Raw genomic sequence first — 22,553 nt, forward strand, 5'->3', positions numbered from 1 at the left:
CAAAGTTAGAACCGTTCGGGTAAAACACTATTTTTTAGACAACTCATTTTTGAGCTGTCATATCTCGGAAACCAGTGAACCGAATTGAATGAAATTTTGAACGTACACTAACAATATACAAATGCGTCACAAACTATTAAAACATAGATACTTTTTGAACTTTAAAAAAAGTTATCATGGATTGACACTTTTTGGATTTTTCTTGAAATAATGTATTTTTGCCTTTCTCGTACACCAAGGTGTACCGAAAGGCTATATGTTCACTCCAAAAACGAAAATTTGATAGAGCCTCCGGAGGGGTCAAGTGTTATATACCAATCGACTCAGCTTGACGAGCTGAGATGATGTCTGTGTGTGTGTATGTGTGTGTGTGTGTGTGTATGTATGTGTGTGCGTATGTGTGTGTGTTTGTACAAAAAAGGTCACCTAACTTTTAGATAGTAAACATCAACCGATTTTAACGACCGACGGTTCATTCGACGCGGAATCTGGTCCCATTGTTTCCTATTGAAAATGGTTCGGATCGGTCCAGCCGTTCCGGAGTTATGGCCATTTAGGCGTTCCGGACCGGTACCCCAGGAAGGGGCCAGATATGAAAATGCAACAAACCCATGCATGCGACCCATCAAACCACGGCATTTGCGATTATCTGATGAACGGGAAGTAGGGAAATAGTCTCAGACTATATCTGAACCGGTAGTGTTCCAGAACCGGTTCTGGGTGTCCTGCCGGAAGTGGCCAAATATAAAAGTGAACATAACCCATGCATGCGACACATCAAATAGCGGCTTTTTCGATAACCAGTTGAATGGTAAGCAGGAAAGTAGTTTCAGACCATATTTGAACCGGTAGTGTTCCGGAACCGGTTCCGGGTGTCCTGCCGGAAGTGGGCAATAAAAATATTGAACCAAACCCATGCATGCGACGCATCAAAAAGTAGCTTTTTCGATAACCAGATGAACGGTAGGCAGGAAAATAGTTTCATACCTTATCTGAACCGGTTGTGTTCCGGAATCGGTTCCAGGTGTCCCGGTGGAAGTGGCCAATTAAAAAAGTGAACCAAACCCATGCATGCGACACATCAAAGAGCGGCTTTTTCGATAACCAGATGAACGGTAAGCAGGAAAATAGTTACAGACCATATCTGAACCGCTTATATGGATATTAAACTGACGAAGTTGAAGGGGTGAATCCAACTGAATGCGTCTGACGATGACCGAAGAATAGTAGGTCGAAACGCGTAACGCTTAACAAGCTGTTTCCGATATTTGTCACCGATAATTACCAATTAATCAACAAATAACATATCTGAACCGGTTGTGTTCCGGAACCGGTTCCAGGTGTACCGCCGGAAGTGGCCAGTTAAAAAAGTGAACCAAACCCTCATATGCACATCAAATCATCAAAAATGTTGGATAACCAGATAAACCGGCAGCAAGAAAATAGTCTCTGACCACACCTAAGATGGCCAGCAGTGTTGCAGAATCAGGATTGAATGCATCGCTGAAATTACAAAAGTGAACAAAATCAATGCAAGCGATAAATATGCGTAAAAGAACAAAATCTTAATAAAAATTAAAGCGATCTTGTCAAATCACACTATTTTAGATTCCTGAGACGTAATTATACAGTAAGATTAATCAACGTTGTATGGGGAAATTTTAATTTTATAGCATCAATCCCCTTTTGCGGTTGAAATTACTAGGCACAATTTAGATGCAACTGGTTGAGCCCTCGCGCTCTGTAACACGGTTGAAATTTGAATGGGTTTTATTATGAGAATTATCACTTCGAAATTTCGAGCCACAAATCCAACATGGCTGCCGATGCTGATGATGCCGTAAAAAGTCAACGAGAACTGTGATAAGAGAAGAAGATGAGATTTGTTACGTTCTAGAGTATTCTCAGAATTCAGGAACACTTCGGCTTATGGCTCTTGAGTACATATTCGACGAGAAAGGCACTATCACCACTAGGTGAAATTATCTAGGTTTTTTATGTCAATGTCAATAAATTATAGTGTTGATGTGCAAAGATTTTCCACTTCTGTTCTCAAGTTATCTTAAATCAGATATATTAGAGCCTATTTAAATTGAAGGAAGAACACATTTAGTAATTTTTGTGTGGTATTGTAAATTTGCCATTTTTTCCTCTATATGGGTAAAAATTTCAACCCGGTATAACTTATTTCGCCGTGAGAAAATATTACATTTTATAACGTTGTATTAAGTATCAATATATTGTTGATAAACGTTAAAAAAATCATTCAATTCGGTTCGCTGGTTTCCGAGATATGACAGCTCAAAAATGAGTTGTCTAAAAAATAGTTTTTTACCCGAACGGTTCTCACTTCGCGAAAAATTATTCAATCGATTTGTACTAATCATGCACATATAATAGGTTGACAAACAGTCAAAATTTGAGATATTTTAATGCACTCTATGAAAAGTTAGAGCATGTTGAACTTTTTTGTGGGAGAAAAAAAGTTGCCTATCCCAAACATTTTGGCCACCCCCTGTATGTGTGATGCCAGAAACAGGGAGCAACAAGCAATCTAAGCCTAATAACGATTGCACAAGGCAAATGTCAGCGCACAACTTCGTTCGCTTCAAGAGTGCACTCGTTACCTTCCCTATTCACCTTTCCTAATCTTTACGGCTTCGGAACGACCGGACGGCAACCTCGATACAATGTTGCACACGTGTAGAAAACTCTGTTTTGACTCTGGCAGGCATCGAATAAATTCTTCTCACTGATTGCTTCGACATCCCATCGAAACTGGTAATTGCGAAAAGTAAAACTGCAATCTCTATTCGCGGCACATCGTTGGAACACTTAGGAGGGCTTTCGCGCCGCCAATCCTTTTTGTGATTTTCGCGAAAACCAGTGTTCATTAGATGCACCATCAGCTGGCTGAGGTAAGCGTGAAGCATACTAAATTAGTTCTCTTGGTTTGAACCAATGCACAGTGGTTACCACGGGAAGAACTGTTAACTAAAGCGTTGAATTCCTGAAATACTGAAAATGACTACACAGATAAAACAAATCATGAAAATTTAGCGTAAATTCATGCACATTACGTAACATGTAAAATTCAATGACGGTAGTGTAAACTTCTACCATTTTTGAGCGTCTGTCAAGCAAGGCAGTGTGACTTAAACAGCGTCTGTTCTGTGTTCATTCAGTGGCAGAATATGAAATGCTATACTAAAGGTGGCAGCCCCATCACGGTGGATAGGGACCTTAGGACCAACTGTTTCTGAAACCCAAAAACGTTACAGAAAACGAATTTGTGCCATTCGTTCGAGGAAATTCACGTGATGATGATGTAAACTTACATTAAGTATACCGTATACTGTAACTCTGCGCTATATGTACAAGCGTGCGCAGTTTTTTTTTTCTTCTCGCTCATTATCTTAGGTAAACACAAGAAAGAGCGAGATAAAAGAGAGAGCAAGCACTCCCTCTTTTATCTTTCTCTTCCTTGTGTTTGTTTACGAGAGTGAGTGAGAAAAAAAAGAAAAAGATGCACTGCACACGCTAGAGGCTATATCTAGTATTCCCTTTTTGTCTGCGCTAGAAGCATTCTACTAATTTGTACTGACAATCAGCAATGTTGTGTCGAAATTCAGCAAAATTCAGACCAGAATACAGCATTATTACATGGTTTTGGATACATGTGGACCACTGTGTGCGCTAGCAGACAGCTTCATTCGCGGCGAACGACTCGCAAGAAGGTGCCAATTTATGTGAGCATCAGCAATGCTAGCTAGGCCCGGAGCACCCAAATGCCAAAGGATCAAATGCCGTGAAAACATTAGTCTTTCACGTTCATATGTCACAACAACATCATCATCATCATTGGCAGCAGCACCTTCTAGTATAGAACTTGCATCACCTTCTGAATTGCATCGAGCATCGAGCATCGAGCGAACATAATCGTCGAAAGTCGTGTCTTGATTCGATGACGGCGATGGATGAAGGGGGTGTCGCCGCACCGTTCGTCAAAACCATCCTTTTTGAGTCGGGGTTTTGTCTGTTTGTTGTTCAAGTTGTAAAGATCGCCGTCGATCGACAAAGCGACGCACCCTAGCATTTTGTGGTTCGGGTTCAATCTAGGGGAGTACCTAAAGATTTCGATCGCCTTGGAGCATAAAAGAAAAGAAAAAAAAACGTTTCGAAGGGTGACATTTAAAGATTTTATTGCATTATCATCATCGTTTCAGTGGAGCTTATGAATTAACCTTATGCCATTCCGTGCATGGAAGGTTTGGCTGGAACGACGATAATGTGCTGGGGGACCTTTCACGTCCCAATGTGTAGTTCTTTGCCAATTCGTAGCAATGACCTATGACTTGATGGAGACTGCATTGAATAATTATATGGATGGCACAACTGTAGTGGCGCTGGCGCACTGTATTCTAAGTCATTTGGGATGTATGCCCTCGGACGTTGTGATGCGGCCCCCTACAAACAATCACTTATAGTAAGAGAATCTGATTGTCGGCAGAAGAAGTAGAACGTGCTATAACCAGAGTCGTAGCATACTTTCATGGCACCCTTGGCAAACAAGACAAGGCAAACCGTGATTCTTAAACTTTCTTAAAAAATCTTAAATTTCTTTCCGTGAAACTATTTAGGAATTTCAATGAAACTTTTTCAGACATTTTCCAAAACCTTTTAAAATATTTTTGGAAATTCTTAAACATTTTGAATTTTGTCGTTTTCCAAAATTTAGAAAAAAAATTTCGTCATCTATTTTAAAGATTTCGAGTAGAACAGCACAAACCGTAAAAGTAATATTCTTTTCGTAACGGATCTATCAATTTCGTTATAAATTCCTCTATTCTTCAACACAACTTAAACTGGATTTCTTTACCAGAAAAAATATGGAGTTTCAGAATTGAATTGGATTCTTCTGACAATTCTTCAATAATATACATTTTTTCATAATTAGTTCAATAAGTTTTACCAGAACAAGTGATTATCAAGGGTTAACGTTCAAGTTTACAAGAAGTTCATTAATAGTTATTTATGTAACGAGTTGCGAAAAGTTGATTTTTTCAGCACGAGTCGTACATTTATCCAACGAGGCTTGCCGAGTTGGATAAATACGAAGAGTGCTGAAAAAATCGAGTTTTGCAACGAGTTCCGTACAAAATTTTATGCAATGATTTTTCATTATACAACTCATTTGAGTTGCATAATGTTCATAATGCAACTCAAATGAGTTGCATAATGAATATTATGCAACTATTTTTTATTAAGCAACCCATTTCAGTTGCTGAATGAACCGGTACGGAAAAGTAGGTCATTATGATACTGAAATAAGTAGTATAAAACAGAAATTATGATACTGAATTGCATAAATAAATGTATCTTTTTTAATTATGACTAAATGAATCCTAAGAATCGTTCACCCTTCCTTTAGAATAATGTAAATTATATATACTTCAAACTTTTAGTACAATGTTTTCACGATTTTCTCAAGCGGAGCTCCCGGATCTAAAAAAAATGCTTTCGATAACACTAGTCGACAAAATTGAAACTTTTTTCACGCACTTCGAACCCTTGTTCCTTTTCCGATAGATTTGGGTCCGCTAATTCTGAATCTGACTTCGGAATTGCTGTAACACGTACAGTTTTCGAGAAAATAGGGTCATAATAAACACAATTTTTTCATAGAAAATAAACTATTTTTTTTATAATTTTAAATTTTGTATCTGCTCATCACAACAAATAATTATTATATTAAACAGATTTTGATCCACTGATTCTCAATCTGACCATAGAACGTTTGTAACACGTATTTGAATTATTTTTTATTTTTAAATAGGGTTTTATTCACAAAATTTTATTTTTTTTTCATCTGCTCGTCTTAACCAATATTTACATTTTATAGGTAGATTTTGATCCACTGATTCAGAATTTGACCAAAGGATATCTGTAACACGTTCAATTTTTGAGAAAAAAAAATGTTTTATTCACAAAATTTCAAATTTTTATATTGCCTTTATAATTTCAGATGTTTTACTTGCTCATCATAGCCAATATTTATATTTAACCGATTTTGATCCATTGATTCGTTATCTGACCAAAACATTTCTTTTGGCCCACATGACTTCAAATTTACCAAAGCAAGCATACAATAATAATAAAAAATAACGTTCACGTGTTACCTTTTGGTCGCTAGAAACATATAGGGGGCAAAACGCTCATTAGGGAGCAGCTAAACTCAAACTAGCGTTTTCGACTTTGGCCTATAACGAAATACCAGGGAGCTCCATTCTCAGCAGCGATGGAAAAAGAAGGAGACCCTTGGTAGTTTATAGTTTGAATTATCTTTCAAAGTTTTCTGATGCATGAAATGAAACTTAGGGTAGTGTCACTGAATACTGGTTCGTTAAAATGTTGAGATAAGATACCGTCGTTGGGGGTGAGAATGGGTCAAAAAATGATACTCAAAGATTGTTGGTTAAATAACAAATGCAATTGAAGTCGGAATAACTTTTTATTTGGTATGTATACTCTTCTATATAGTAATAAAAGTTTAGCAAGAAAGTATCACATTATATGAATTACTTACTAAACTACAAATGATTGAAAATTGACCCAATCTCACCCCTTAGAGGGGGTGAGATTGGGTCAAAGTATATGAAGTCACCTATCTAAGAATATAAGTTAATTTTTTTGATCATATCCAGTAAATCTATTCAAAATACAAAGTAACCATGACGAATATTAATTTAGGTAATTTTAAAAGATGATAAATCCACCTAAAAGGGCTAATACAACCGAAAAAATGGTTGAAATTTGATAAAATAACGTTTGTATGTTGTATCGCCATTTTTAGCCACCATAATCATCCTCATTTAAAGTTTCAACCTCCAAGAGAGGAGGGAGGAAGATTACAATGAGGGAAGGACGCATTGAAAGATTAATTGAAAAAAACATGATATTTTTAGTATACTGCAAAAGAAATGTTTAACCAAGTCCTCCGTTATAAACTCTTATGCACATGATCATTGGCCTCTCAAGATAGAGGGTCGTTCAAATATTATGTTATACAACATTTCACATTATTAGACCCTCTCTGGCAATAACATTTAAACAAATATGCAGTACACTAAAGGCTAGATGGTGATTAGAGGAGCTGTCCAAACGCATGGGTGTATATTTATAAATGATTTTAGGCACTAAACGTATGAACACACTCGCTTGACGCTTCTTCGACATACTTTCGAGAAAAAAAAAACGTGATTTTATGAAGATACGGTAAACATGGCACCACTTTAAAGTCAATTGGGTACTGGATAACAAGTTGAATTTTTAGTTAAGGTAATGTGCAGTCGATAACTTGCTTGACCCAATCTCACCCCCATTCTTAATATTTAGACATAGGGTCAAGAATATTGAATTTTTAAATAAAAAGTGCATTAACAGCCCACTTTTTTCGTTGCATCAACCAGGTAGTACCTACAACTAACTACTTATAAGAAAATTCATGGTGAGGTGCTTGTGTGGAACATTGCGAAGGAGAATTTTTTTCAGAGTGCTTTACTAGTAGTTTCATCACATAAGTTTAGCCACAAATTTAACAAAAAAACGATTATTGCTAAACATCTTATTCTGCATCATGACGTTTAAAAACATCTCCTCTTTGAAATAATATAAAGTTTTCAATATAAATTAGCGATAGTTGACGAGTTATTTCAAATTTTATGTTTCTTCATTTTGACCCAATCTCACCCCCCAGACCCATTGTCACCCCCATCGACGGTATATGAAATATATCCTTTCTGTAATTTCCAGTTCTTCAAGTGGTTTCAACTGCTTTTCATCGAAATTAGCAAAATTTCTTGAAAAAAAAATAGTTGGTAAATGAATTAGGGTAAAAGCACACCCCCCCCCCTAAAATTCTGTTTATGCAATTCAGTATCATAATTTATATTTTATATAACCCATTTTGGTATCGTAATGGCCTTTTTTTCCGAACTGGTTCATTATGCAACTGAAATGAGTTGCATAATGAAAAATAGTTGTATAATGTTCATAATGCAACTCATTTGAGTTGCATTATGAACATTATGCAACTCAAATGGGTTGCATTATGAAAAAATCATTGCATAAAATTTTGTATGGAACTCGTTGCAAAACTCGATTTTTTCAGCACTCTTCGTATTTATCCAACTCGGCAAGCCTCGTTGGATAAATGTACGACTCGTGCTGAAAAAATCAACTTTTTGCAACTTGTTACATAAATAACTATTTTATTTTCGTTACTTCATACATAAAAAATTAAACTTGCATGAAGCGGCAAAAATTAGTGCTTTCCCCGTACCCCAGTAACAATTTCTATATTCTCTGCTCTTAGACATTATTTATCGAAGTTTTACAATGAATTTTATCAACAATTTTAGGTTTAATGAAGCATTATGAAACAGTTTTAACGACACAAGCAATGTGTTTCTCAATAAACATAAGCCAAAAGCTTTTTATAAGTCCGCACGCATGACATATCGCATCGATCCTAAAGCAATGAATTCAATAAGTTGTACCCGAGCAGGAGAAAATATCTGAAGAATAACAAACTCAGGTATGGAAAACCGAATACCTACAACCTGAATGAGGTATTAAGAAGCCCTGCATAAGAGGTAAAATACCTAAAATAATAACTGGTGTGTTTCCTGTGCATAACACGCGAATAATGACTTCAGGTATGGTAATACCTAAATAATAATCGGTGATTTTTCCATACAAATAGTGATTTTTCCATAATTGAATAATACCTCAATCAGTCCTCAAAACCAAAATAATAACTCGTTGAGGTATTCTATCAATACTTACGAAATACTAAAATAAGTTATTTTCAATACCTGGACAACCGACCAATACCTGGTTTAGGTATGATACCTGACTTTGGTATGCTCCAGTTATGTGTCAGTTATTCATTCCTGCTCGGGTATAAATGAGTAGTATAAATAAACGCCTCAGAACAACACGATGCACTACCGAGAATATTAGGAAAATGTAAGGCTTTCTGCGGGATTAAGGGGCTGTCCATAAACCACGTGGTGATGAGGGGTGGGGGGGGGGTTTCGGCCAATGATCATTTTGTATGGACAAATAAAAAAAATTGTATGGACTAATGACCACGCGGGGGGGGGGGGGGGGGTTGAAAAGTCCCAAAAAAATGACCACGTGGTTTATGGACAGCCCCTAAGGTGATGGTTTTAACAACCTCCTGTAGGGTGGGCCTTTACCGGATTCTATAGGGGTTTTATCACGGGTTAATTGAGGCTGAGCCTAAAAATGAGTTTTAACGGTTTGATTTTATAACTGCAACTTGAATACCCCTTATTTATTTAGAGCATAACGCAAGTAGCAACGACAGCTGAATAACAACTTTTTCAGCCAAAATTTTAGAACTTAAGCTTATGAGCGGCTTATTCACCTGTTGTACGGAAATTGTTTTTTTTTACCTGGTCCATTTATTGAAGGCTCGTGTTGTTGTGTACAATCGTTGTTGTACGGCAATAATGTTTGTTGGGAACGTGATTGTGATTTTGAACTACGCTCAGATACGGACAGAACACATAAAAAAAATCAGTTCATTAGTTTTGGAAGATGTTGAGATCTGCCGTAAAACCAAGTCCAGAAACAAAATAAGTGAAACCGTCGTGAACCAATGGTTTTATGATGGTTTTTAGGAAGTTTAACTCCCAGATTGCTGTTTACCATCCATTACAGTATTAACCAAAAGTGCAATGATAAATGTACCGGCTTCTGTCGGAAATGATCACAATCCCTCCACTCATTTGATCAAATTATTCAGGTCAATCTCAACGCCTTTTACACACCTACGGCACCCAAACCAGTTCCAAACCAGGACAGAAGGTTATGGGGCCGTTCCGACTGAGAAGCAAAATTCGAAGGAAGAAAACAAAATTGCATCACATCCAAACAGTCAGTTGGCCAACGAACCATTCGACGCGAACGATGGCTGTAACCGACCCGACGACAGCTCCAGACATAATAGTAGGGTCAGCGAAGTTATTTGGCTCGTTGCAACCCGGGTGATTGGGGGTTATACCATGATGTGTGTATTTACGTCTACGTGAACGTTGTTTATCCATGCCAGCCAGCTAGATAATCGATTTTGCGCTGTAATTCTTGCATTGAAAAGAACAGAATCAACGAAAGAATAATCGATATTTTCGCCATTCCACGAAAGATACTCTTTAATGAACATAGAAGAACTTTGAAAGGATAGAAATACATGGCACATCTACGCATTTTTGGTAGGAATAGTTCTGATCGTTATATGGAAAGTAAGAAGCAATTGCAACTTGTTCAAACGATTTGGGTAAGCCAGTAAGTCTAGTGGTTGGGACTAAAGCCTGTATCCGCAATAATCGGGACACATAAGTATGGCTGGTAGCTTTGGAATGAATCCATAAAATTGGCCAAATAATTGACTGAGAACTCTTTGGAGTATGTTTATTGTTTGTGCCAAATTTCATAAAAATCGATGCATTACTTTTAACTGTGGATGAAAAACAAACAGACGTGGTTTAAAGCATTTTGTACAATCATGACCAATTTTCATTCGCATAATAGATGGTTCTTTTACGCTACAGTTCAAAGTTCTGCGATGACATTTATAAAATTTCGTAAGCAGTTATGATACTTACATAGACACTTTCCTGCCAAATTTCATCAACTTTGATCAATTATTTTGAAAGCTGCTGGTGTTGATAGGGGTGAGTGTTAGTGAAATTTTTTCGTGTTTTTCATGTGCGATGTTTGCCTATTAATAACTTTTGAATTTCTCTGCCAATTTTCATGAAATTTTCACAGAAGGTAGTTGATTATGTGTTTATTATGCCTGCAAAATTTGATGATAATTGGTATAGTACTTTCAATAGAACAATCGAAACAATACAGGGTACTGAGTAATTGCTATCTGAGGGGCTAAAATCACGTTCGGTCCCAATACATGTTTCGACTGTAAAATTGTTGATAGTGCATCGATTGTTTTGAAATTTTGCCTATGCAACAAATGTAGATTGAGAGGTTCAGGTTCAAAATTTCAGCCATTTCCTTTGCCAAATTCAAAAGTTACAGCGCTGACAAGCAAAACTAGGGGCTGTACAAAATTTAATGGCGCACGTTCTTCTTTATCATTGCTACAACAAAAAATACTGCTCCGATTCACATGAAATTTTGTAGGTAAAATGAACCCATCTTAAGATGTTATTAGGCCAAATGTGAGAAATTTTAATGTATCTATTGCAGAGAAGCAGCTGTATTTTTGTGTCCCGATTATTGCGGATACAGGCTTTCAATCCGGAGACGACGGATTCGATTCCCGTTCAGGTCGGGAAAATTTTCTCGATTCCCTAGACATAATGTATCATTGTACATCCACACAATGTACAAGTTCATGCAACGTCAGGTAAGGAAAGCCCTTCAATTAATAACTGTGGAAGTGCTCAAAGAGCACTAAGGTGAAGAGAGCCTGGCCAAGTTCCAATGCGAACGTCGAGCCATAAAGAAGAAGATGAAGATAACACAAAGTGACCATGAATCCGAAGCGATGAACGCGTGGGTTTCAGCAAGCCCACAGTGAAGATATCTGGAGTCGATTCCCGGTACGCATGGATGCAAAAATTAGTAAATGGCAAAGGAAGCTCTCAGTCTGTAACAAATGTGGAACACTGAGCGGAAATACAGGCTGGACGTCACACAAGAAGAAGAAGATGCAAGTTGAATTCAATCAAGCAGTCACACACCATTAGATCATAGCGAATATGACTGTGTTAAGGTGGTAATGCAAGGCTAAGTGTAAGCTATCAGACCAGATTCAGCATTGGCCAGGCAAAAAAAAACTAAAGTGTGATGTCACTAATTGAATCGTAAAAAAAATCGTGTTTGCTGCTTGTAGTGCAAGAAAACCAACGAATGTATGAATACGAATGCTATGCGTGGATCGTTTATTCTCTAATAAAAAAAAACTAACGTTTATTTGACGTGCTATACATCAAATGGTGCGTTGCAACGCCGCACCATTTGATTGCCGGCTACTTACCTCTAATGAGCGAGTAAAACAATTTCACAAGCGCATACAACATTTTTGCACTTACCCGGTCGAATGGGTAATCAATAAAATCACAACTTTTTTCTTGAGTGAAGGAGTTTGCATTTTTTTGCTTAAGGCGTACATGTAACCTGTCATAGGTATGTAAGAAGGTGTAAAGTAATAAATCCGACACGCGTTTGAAGCTTGTTTGATCATATTTGAAACAAAGTAAAAATAGAGGATTTGTTATAAAAATCTTATTGGCAGTTCAGTCGAAACACAGATATCCAGATGGTTGAACAGCCCACTGCCGTTCTTCTGCAAAGTGACGTAAGCAACATTGACCAGTTTAATACATTTTTTGATTATTATTCATCAAACTCTTGATCGTTCGCTATGTTTTCTTCCATAAATACCTGTAGATCTTATATCCTAATATAGCACACATACCAGAGTGTTATTATTTAACCTGATATATACCAAAAGACGTCCAAATTTGGAATGGCGCCTACATCACTTTACAGAAGAACGGCAGTTCAGTGATGCTGAAAATTAGCTTTTCGTTCTACTTTTTTGTCTGCTGGAGCATTTCAATTGGGACTCTGACGTCTTCTGAAGATTTCCGCAGTTGTATAACTAAGAGCTTCGTGTGTCACGGGTTCAAGAAACAATCAAAACCTTACGTTTCAATATCAAACGATCGTCAGCCAAAGGGATAGCTACACAGTGCCATCTCAAGCTAGATGATATCAAAGTAACAACTGGAAGACCAATCAGTCTTGAGGGTGCTCTGAGAACCGTCATAAGACCAACATGATTTTTCACTTATGGGTATAAAGACCTTCTAGAGTCTAAATTACTTGGGAAGAATAGGAGAGACCAGCGGATCTGGCGATGTCAATAGCTCATGGCAGTTTATCCTTAGAACAGTAGTGCAAAAGGTTAATGGTATTCCTCAGCGATGCCAAAGTAAAAGCTGGTTCGACGAGAAGTAGGGTAATTTTCCAATTGTTGCACAGCTAAAAACTCGCCTATTGTTGTACATTCCATGTTATTCTCATGCGGTGTGCAATAATTGGCGAATTTTTAGCCGTGCAACAACAATTGGAAAATTACCCTACCAATCAATGAAGACCGAGAGTAATTCCGTTAGGACTCCAATGCTGGCGGTCGGTGTACCCGACTCAACAGAGAGCGCTGCAGCTTAGCAATAGCAAATAAGAAATAAATCTACCGCAGCAAGGAAAATCAGCACGACGAGAGTGTGACTACAGAAGCGCAGAAGAGCATGCATCGAAATGATATGCGGAGACTTTGTGCGACTGCGTCCGTCATCTGTAATGACCGGGAAGAAAATTTGTAGACAGACAAAACAATGACGGTAACCAGGAGGAAGAAGCATTTCGATGATTCGGTGAATGATAACAATGACCTAGAACTTAAATGCGAACAAGCAGTCAGTGGAACCAGGAACTTTGATTGATCAGTAGTTCAGTAGTCGTGCAGTTGTATTTTGTACAACACGTTGAAAACAACTCGCTTGTGGCACATAACATCAGCATGGTGCTGACTGTGGTGACCGACCGCACGACTGAGGACAAGATGCCTGTTGAGCAGCAGTATCAACAAATCTACCAGATTCATATAAAAATATTGGGAAGAGGAAGAAACTCCCAACATAATTGGTTGGATGGCCTGAAATGCTCAGTCTACAGACAATGCACAAATAAGCACGTGCTAATTAGAAAGGAATTGTTCTTAATTCGGCGTACAAGCTACTGTGCCGTATTCTGTTCAACAGACTGAGTCTTCTTGAGGATTTATACGCCAGTATATACCAGGTTGGTTTTCGTGAGAGCCGATCAATGACGGATCAGGTGTCTTCCATGTTTTCGTTTTAAAGTTTGAAACAGTACCATAGATTTTCGAATGTCTCGCAACAGTATCCAACGTTTGCGAGCCAAAGAGTTTGTGGCACAGTACCATAACAATTAGACATTAGACGAGACCGAGGGTGTTCTGAGAACCGTCCTAAAACTAAAATGTTTTAGTTTAGTTTTTGGGTAGTTCTAATGGTCTTTCAGAATCTTTAACTTGTAACTGCTACTTGAGGTTCATGGAAGTATGACAACAATAGCGCCAGAGGTCATATGTACCGGCTCGCAGCGATACCAACATATGGGCTGGTACGATGAGGAGTGCCAATCATATTCATGAACGAGAAGATTTTCGCCGAGATTCGAATGCTAGTAAGCGGATATTCAACTGAACAGAGAGCGCTATATGGTGACAAGGCCAAAGATGAAGGGAATCTGTCGCAGCAAGAGAAGGTAGAACGAAGAGAGTGTGATTGCTGATACGCAGGAAAGCATGGATCGGAACGATATGCGGAGGTTTTATGTAGCTGTCAATGATGCGAGGCATAAAACTGCGCCAGTGCTATTCATGTGCCAAATTTGGAAAGGGAATTTGCAGACAGACATAAACTATGGTGACAGGCAGATGGAAGCAGCACTTTTTGAATGGTAACAATGACCTAGGACTTGGCGACGGTCAAGCAGTGGAACCACCATCACTGGCTGAAGTTTAGAAGTTTCTTAACGAGCTGAAAAACAATAAGGCTGCTGGGAGGACGAGTTCATTGTCGTTCTAGCTATATCAGTCAATCTTCTAGATTCATATAATGATATGGGAAGACCAACAGAATAGATTGGATAGGCTTAAATGCCTATGAAATCAAAAAGAAAATGCACAGATTAGCGTAAGCTTATTACAAATGATTGTCCTTCAAGCTACTGTCTCTGTAGTATCAAGCACAGTAGTGAAATTGAGGAATCTGTTCGTCCTTTCCAAATTTTATTTGAAAGTTTTTCAGTTTTAATTTTTCCTTTGCAGTAGTGAAGTGTTTTTTTTTTAAAACTTTAACTACTGCTTCAAGTATTGTCCCATGTTCTGTTCAACAGACTGAGACCTCTTGAGGAATCCTTCGTCATCATCGCGTGAAGCGATCAATGACGGATCAGGTGTTTTCCTTCCCTTTTTCCGTTTAAAGTTTGAAGCTCTACCAAAGTTTTTTTTTTTAATATTTCGGAGTAATGGCTTCCAGTCAGTTGTTCTTTAGCCTTTTGGGGCCAGATTGTTTTGCCAACCCTGCCACAACCTCGCTGATCTTGAATGCGGTTCCATCACCCCAACTCCAAAGGATTAAAACGCATTTTATGTCTTCGTCCGACACATTTATTGAGCCTATTTTAGTTTTCTCGCAAAGGGCCTGCTGCAATTTTAAAGTGGCGCCTCGAAGAGGGCAATTGTCTGACATAGGTGCATATGTTGCACGCTTTTAACGAGAAAGCGAAACCCAATTTATTGTTCTGAAAAAGGCCCAACAAATGAGTCCGAAACGTCGGATGAAAACATGCAAATCGTTTTTGAGCATTAGACTGGAAGCGATTACCTCCGAAATAGCATATCACATTGTTTGTTATTTTCAACCCTTTTTTTACTAGTGGTTTATGCAAAAAGATCAAGATTTTTTTTATCTATCGAAGTTCTCTAAAGAGAAGAGATAGTTTTCGATACACTAAACTGTTTTTTTTTCTTCCTAAACATTACACGAATATTAAAATATTAAAAAAAAAGAAATATTGGCACAAATGTTTCGAAAACGTATGAAAATTAAGATTTTATTTTAAAAACATCTTCATTTTTTGTATCATAAAATGCAGACGAAAATATGTATTTGAGTGTCAGCATTGCAAATCAATCAAAAAAAAAAAAAAGAAAATAAAAATAATAAAATTAAGGAAATCTTTCGGTTGACTTTTATGCCTCTGTGTATAAAAAATCCGAAAATTAGGAATCACCAAATCAAATAAGGCAGTAGATATTTCAAAAAATACTAAACCCATATCAGAACATGTTATTGATAACTACATTTACCATACATTTGGTAGTAACAAGAGGTGAAATAACAAGTATGAAAATTAAAAGCTTGTTCCAATAAAATCAATCCAACAACAACAGCGATTATTCCATCAAAAAATGGTAAGGTTGTTTGTCGTTCGTTGGTCATTGTAGTAACTAGTGTTGCTATACGCCAAGTGGTCGTCGTTTAATAAGAGGAGAATATAGCAAAATATAAGAAAACTGGATTTTTAAGGAATTTCTTCAAGAAATACATTAGTTATTACGTGATAGATCTAAACTTTAAAGTCGTTTATCTTGATTTTCAGAAAAAAATGACATTTGGTCCACTCTGACTCAACGTTGATGAATTATTCAACATACATTTTACGATCTAATTGGTTTTGGTATTTTACTTCTTATTACTAGCAAGTTCATAATAGCTTTTCGAATCTTGGAATCCACTGGTGATAGAGGAACTTAGTGTTGAACTCTATGTTTAGAGTTTCCAATAGGTTCTGTAGGAATTAGTTATAAAAAATACATCGAATTTCAACAAATCTAAGTGGAAGTTTTGGAAGACTTTTTAATTACTACATCTGAGGTTGTTTAAGTACTCCATGACGATATTTTGCTACAGCCATGCTACTCTAGACCACATCAGCTAAATGTGGGTACCAGGAAAGGGAAATTTCACGTAATATAATGGAAAAACGACATTTTTCAATTTCCACTATTTCCTGTGCCAAATGTCACCCGTGAGCATCACCAATTTATTGGGCAGGTGAATTGTGGAAAGTCAATGATGTCACTAATCAAAATTTTCGAAATAAGCAAATAACAAAATACAGTTTCATGACATTTCCCATCTCTGGTGGGTACAACTGAAAAATTCGTCGAACTGCATGGTTGATGCACCCTTTCAGAAGGAACAACAACAAGCGTACTACTTTATGTTATCAATTCCATGAACTGTAATAAACTTGGTAGGAATAAGAGATGAAATATCTGAAAAAAAACATAGAAAATTTATAATAAAAACAGCATAACTTATCCTATAATTCTAGTACCAGGACAATATTAAACTTTTGGACGTTCGATAGTGTAACAACTGGAACAGATTTACAATGATGATCGAACACATTTTTTTTTTAAATTTCACTTCTTATTACTACCATGCTATCAACAGCTCATGTGATCCAAGCATTTACTTGTGGTCGGATAGTGGATTATTGGAATGATAAAGTTCTGGAGTTTCAGGTAAAGTTACTGGGACTATCCTGAAGCTTCCTGTTTCTCTGTAAAGCGACGTGTTCAGCAGAACGTATTTATGTCACACGAGAGTCACGGTAGCGAAGGTTTTTGGTTGTGCAGGAGCTATAGTTCTCCCAATACTAGAATTACTTGGCAATAATTCGCGTGGATCCAAAAACCTGTGCTAACGGCCGCATGTAATGTTTTGTAACATATGTGTTGCTTGGGCATATTCAGTAGTTTTTCCATAACAAAAAGTTTTTGAAAAAGTACCCAAAAAATACCTTAACATGTGATTTTTTTAAGATTCATTGGAATTCCAAAAGTATTCAAATATTTTCTTAAGCTGATGATGTCTTGACTCTTTTTTCCTTAGAATTTCATTAAAGTGTTGTTTCAGGAGCTGAAATCCTTTATTTATTGTTAGATTTTTTTTCCTTTTTTTCAACGTTTTTATTTTTTTAACGTAAGAGATTTACTAAAAAATGGAAAACCGTTTTCAAAAGTGAGTTAAAAAACACTAACACGCTCAGGTTTATCGTCATTTTGGAATAGGTTTAACACCACTCAAGAGGTAAATAATTCCAAGAATCTCTAATTTAGCTCTTGTTCTGGAGAGCAAACTGCGTGTACACTTTGGTAATCAAAACACACAAAACAAGTTCGTCGTAAGCTCATCATAGAAGTCTTTCATAACAGTTCGATATGTTCAGGGTACACGCTTATACATTTTTTAAAAGCAGGTATACTAGTGCAACACTTTATGAATAAAGCCCAATAAAATAAACAATAAACATAAAAATTAAAAAAAAAAAGTAAAAAAAAATATGAAAAAGACTTTGTTACAATTAATCACTTCTGTCTCTAATAACATTTTGCGCCTATTATTCTGAGCTAGCATACTATTTTTGAAGTTTTTCAAGATCTCAAAATATTAGAAGTTATACTAAATTTTCTTCGGTAAATCAACTGTGTTGCCTTAGCTTTTTATGAGTTTATACTAATAACAAATACTGCATGTTGCTGCAACTATTACACAACCATACTATAATCGCAGTCACACTTTTTCCAAATGGTATCAACCCATTCACAATTTCAAGAGAGTACTCACCCGAAGCCACAAGTGCCAGGACGCCAATTAAGGCAAAGAACTTCACCATATTTTCCCCGTTCCGCTGCGTGCGTGTTTGTATGTGTCTGTGTGCGCCCTCTTAACCGCCCTCTACGGTCTGTTCACTGCGCAGTTCGTGAAAAAAAAAACTCGAAACTATCCGGACCGAATCCGGAACGAAAAAAAACCTTAACACTACGAGAAAAATCCACGAAACAACCTTCTCGTCGATCTTCCCGGCCGCGCGGACCCGGTTTTGTACCGAAATCTTCCGAATTCTTCGCTCCCGATCAACGAACACTTGAACTACACATTCACCAAAAAGGGGTCTGGGAACCGTTCGTACACACCACACGGTTAGTGTTCACACACTGGGCTGTTGGTCGCAGTTGCTAGCGGGGAAAATATCCTTTTCGGTTTCTTACTAATCTTCTTCTTTTCTGCTTTTCTGGATTTTCTTCAGTCTGCTCGAACCGAAACCTGTGAGCGACGTCGTCTTCTTCTGCGTCGTCGTCGTCGTCCAAGCCGTTCACCACCAAGCGTAGTGGTTCGTTCTGGTGCTGTTGCTTCGCCTTGGGGCGAGAGCGTGATGCTGGCGAAGACGTTGAGGCACTGAATCACACTGAAAGCACACTGGCACTGGTTGGCCACTAGGGCTGCCTTTTTGGATCAGCAGCAGCTGCAGCAGAGTCGCGCCGCGAATCTTCGGGGGAGCAAGTGGGCCGGCGTGAGTAGTACCGATTCGCGCAGTGAGAAAACCCCAAGTGAGCACCCCACGAGACGAGAGAGAGATTTTTCCCTGATGAGGGTGAGGGTACTATACGATATGTAAATCGAGAAATAAAACACGTCCGCGGTTTGTGGTATTGTGCTGCTGGTGGCGTCCGATTCGACGACGCCGAACTTGTTAAGCGTACGCAAGAGAGCGTCCGGTAAGAATCACGCTTTTATATGGCGCGCAGTACTTCGTTGGGGACCAGAAGGGGAAGTGACACTCGCGATGAGCACCCGGCGTGGAGCTCGGAGAGTGAGCTCGCGAGTGTTGCAAAGTCTCCTCACAGCTGGATAACGTGAATGAAGGTGATGGCGATACCCGGCTATGTCGAGTGTTGGAGCTCAAAGATGCGTTTGAGATCACACGTTGCTGGTTGAACAATATCTGAAAAGAAATCAATGATGGTATCATGGCTCTTGTAGAATCACACCACGGTATGTCGTGATATGTGCAAAGGCGTCTGAATTAAATCGAACACGAAACACCAATAATTGTTATCTCGATGCGATGGATTGACTAGCAGGGTGTGTTTTACCCGGGGGCGACATCATACCGGTCTTCCGCAGACTCGATGATGACTTCGATCATGGAGGAACTTGGGAAACATGTTTTCTGGAAAACATACTTTGAACTGGTCGCTGTGGTTCTTCATTTACAAATGTTTGGGCAGTAAGTTTCAACGATTAAAGCTGGTTGATTCACTTTCAAAATTCCCTCGTGGGGTTTTATTCATCCATGTAAATTACTACTCCGTAAGTAATTTGGCTACAAAATCTATACACGATGTACGAATTTTATACCGCAGCTAATACTGCAGACATCTACTGATGAAGATGTGCATTGTGCAATCATTGAAAGGTCTCCACTGATACATATCAGGTTTCACTGGCGCACTGCACCGCAGTTATCACATATGAATTGAAAGTTCAGATTTAGATGCGTCAACTCTTTTTATATACACTCAGTTCTGTTTTTACGCGATGGATGCGTCCACGCAAAAAAAAAAAACGGTCGCGTAAAAAAAAGTTCGCGTTACTTCGATAAATCACACATGCCCTCCGTAAATGATCGTGCAAAATAAAATCGCGTAAAAAAGTCGTGTAAAACAGAATTCAGTGTAAATTTCCTAACCCTTTGTGGTCGGAGGGGTCACAAATGACCTTAAGTGAAAAATGGCTGTAAAAAGTCATCCCATAACACCACCCCCGTTCCCCAAGAAATAAGAGTGAACTATGCTTGGAACTATGTGTTTGATTTTTCAGCAGACGGTACGGTAGCTGGCTGCATATCACCAGAAGCTGGACAAGCTGAAGCTAAATAAGTGAGATCAAAGAGAGTGATAGTCTAAACACTTTTAATTTCGGAAGTCTACCCACGGAGCGATGAGTATGCCAGCCTGGGAGGTGATGGGCACTGTTCAAAGACGACCTTAGGAACGGGTGGTTCGACGACGAGTGCCAAAGGGTACAGGTCAAGAAGAATGTTGCCAGAAGTCGGATACTGGTGTCGGAGACCCGGCAGGCAGAGCAGGGAGCGATATAAGGATGCAAGAGTAGTCGAAGAACGAAGAGTGTGCAACAGAATGAAATGCCGAGATTTCACTCAGCTGTCAATGGTATGCGGAGAAAGATAGCGCCTTCTCCCGTGATGTGCAACGACTGTGATGGAAACTTACGGACAAATAAAGCAATGGTGGCGCCAGGTGGAAAGAGAACCCCGAGGTATTGTTGAACGGTGGGAATGGAAGAGCGACATACAGATTTTGAATCGTCGACGATGGACAGGACGGCTGTGGAACTTCCAACGCTAGATGAGGGCGAAACAGCCATCAGAAAACAACAATGCTACTGAATTGGTCGAACTTCCGGCCGAGCTGAGTGGAGCAAAGACTTCCTGCTAGTTGGCTGGATGGTCTCCTCCGTTCTCTGTATAAGAAAGGGCATCAACTCGACTTTGCGAATTGTAGAGGAATTCAGTGATCATTACCAAAAATAGTTAGACCTGTATATTTTTGTTTTGCCGTTAGGCTGGGTGGTCCAAAAACGGCATTTCTTTTTTTTTTTTTTTGAACCGTCATCACTTCTTTTGAACCAATTTGCAATTGCTCGAATGAAAAGATTATTAGCTCTAGATTTAAGAAAAAAAAAATACTTTGATATGTAAAAATGGTCAAAATATCATGTTTTTATGACTTCAACAATGTTGGACTACAAAAACTATACATTTTTAATATTTTTAACAAATGGTCAACTTTTTTTACATACTATATCAAAAAATCAGAATTGTACTTCAAGTCGTTTTTTTTTCGAAAATTTCAAATTTTGTGCTCAAATACGTCTGGAATGACCATGCGTACCTGTCACTTTAAAATTGACGTTTTTTATTATTTTTTTATTTCTTTTTTTCTCTGTTCGGGACATAACCACTGCGACCACTATTTTGATCTATTGTGGTATACCCCGTGTCCTTTGTATAGTGCATGTCGTATTACTTTATCACCATTGAGAAGTTATAAAGTATTCGGTTTTGTTACAGTAGTCATTTTCAACATAATCGCAAGGAAGGATTCTGATTGATAGGTTCCGCATTTAACACGCTTCTTTTTCAGTCAAAATCGGATCCCTTAACGAGAACGTCAAGAAATGATACCGATATTGACCATGCATCGGAACCCTAGTCCTTTCTGTTTCAAACCAGTGAACACCGAATAAAAGATTAGGAATACTAACCCATTTTTCCTTGTTTCAAGATCCATCTCGGCCACACCTAAAACCGAGACCTATCACTTTCAACAAGGTGTGAAATGTAATAAGGACCAAAGTGTTTTCCTTTGATTACTCAAATGTGCTGTTCCACTAGCTGGAAACAGTTAGGACTAGGGTTTGGTTTGGTAGATCTTTCGCCGCAACGCAACCCAAAAAGGTGATCTTACCCACGCTACGGGCTCCGTTAAAGATCGAGCATATTTTAAACCCCCTCAACCATTTATCCCTCAGCACGGGTCGCCTGACACCTTGGATTGGGGTTACCTGTTTGGTGGACTTTTACCCCCGGAACAGGTGGTCCGTAGTGCTATTCTAAGCCGGCAACTACACGGGCAATTTTTTTTATTTATATTTATATACAGCCACGGGCTGGCTGCATAGTGATTATCCTCCATAAATTGCTTCAGGCATTCCTTCAGAAGTTCCTACTGAATTCCTCCATAAAATGATTTCACTACCGAAGTATTGGAAAATCTTGGAGGCATCCGTGAAGTTACTTATAAGGGAATTCTCGAAAAAAAAATCTGGAGGAATCTAAGAAAGACTCTAAGAAACTCCTTGAGGAATCTCAGGAAGAACTTCTCGACAAATCACAGAAAAAAACATTTGAAACATTTGAATTCCCAGAAGGAACTGCAGAAGGAATTCTCAAAAAAGGAAATC

General features: G+C 38.3%; 1 protein-coding gene across 2 annotated transcripts in view; it reads right to left on the reverse strand.

Moving 5' to 3' along the window:
- LOC109401597 (chitin deacetylase 1) overlaps nt 1-22,553 on the reverse strand; it is a 119,071-nt gene that overhangs the window by 59,547 nt on the left and 36,971 nt on the right. For both annotated transcript variants that reach the window (XM_029875382.2, XM_062855932.1), the window contains exon 2: nt 18,351-19,509. In XM_029875382.2, coding sequence (XP_029731242.1) covers nt 18,351-18,399 — 49 coding nt within the window. In that variant the 5' untranslated portion in view covers nt 18,400-19,509. The remainder of the gene's footprint in view (nt 1-18,350; nt 19,510-22,553) is intronic.

This window comes from Aedes albopictus, chromosome 3, assembly GCF_035046485.1.
Source record: "Aedes albopictus strain Foshan chromosome 3, AalbF5, whole genome shotgun sequence".
NCBI classification, from domain to species: domain Eukaryota; kingdom Metazoa; phylum Arthropoda; class Insecta; order Diptera; family Culicidae; genus Aedes; species Aedes albopictus.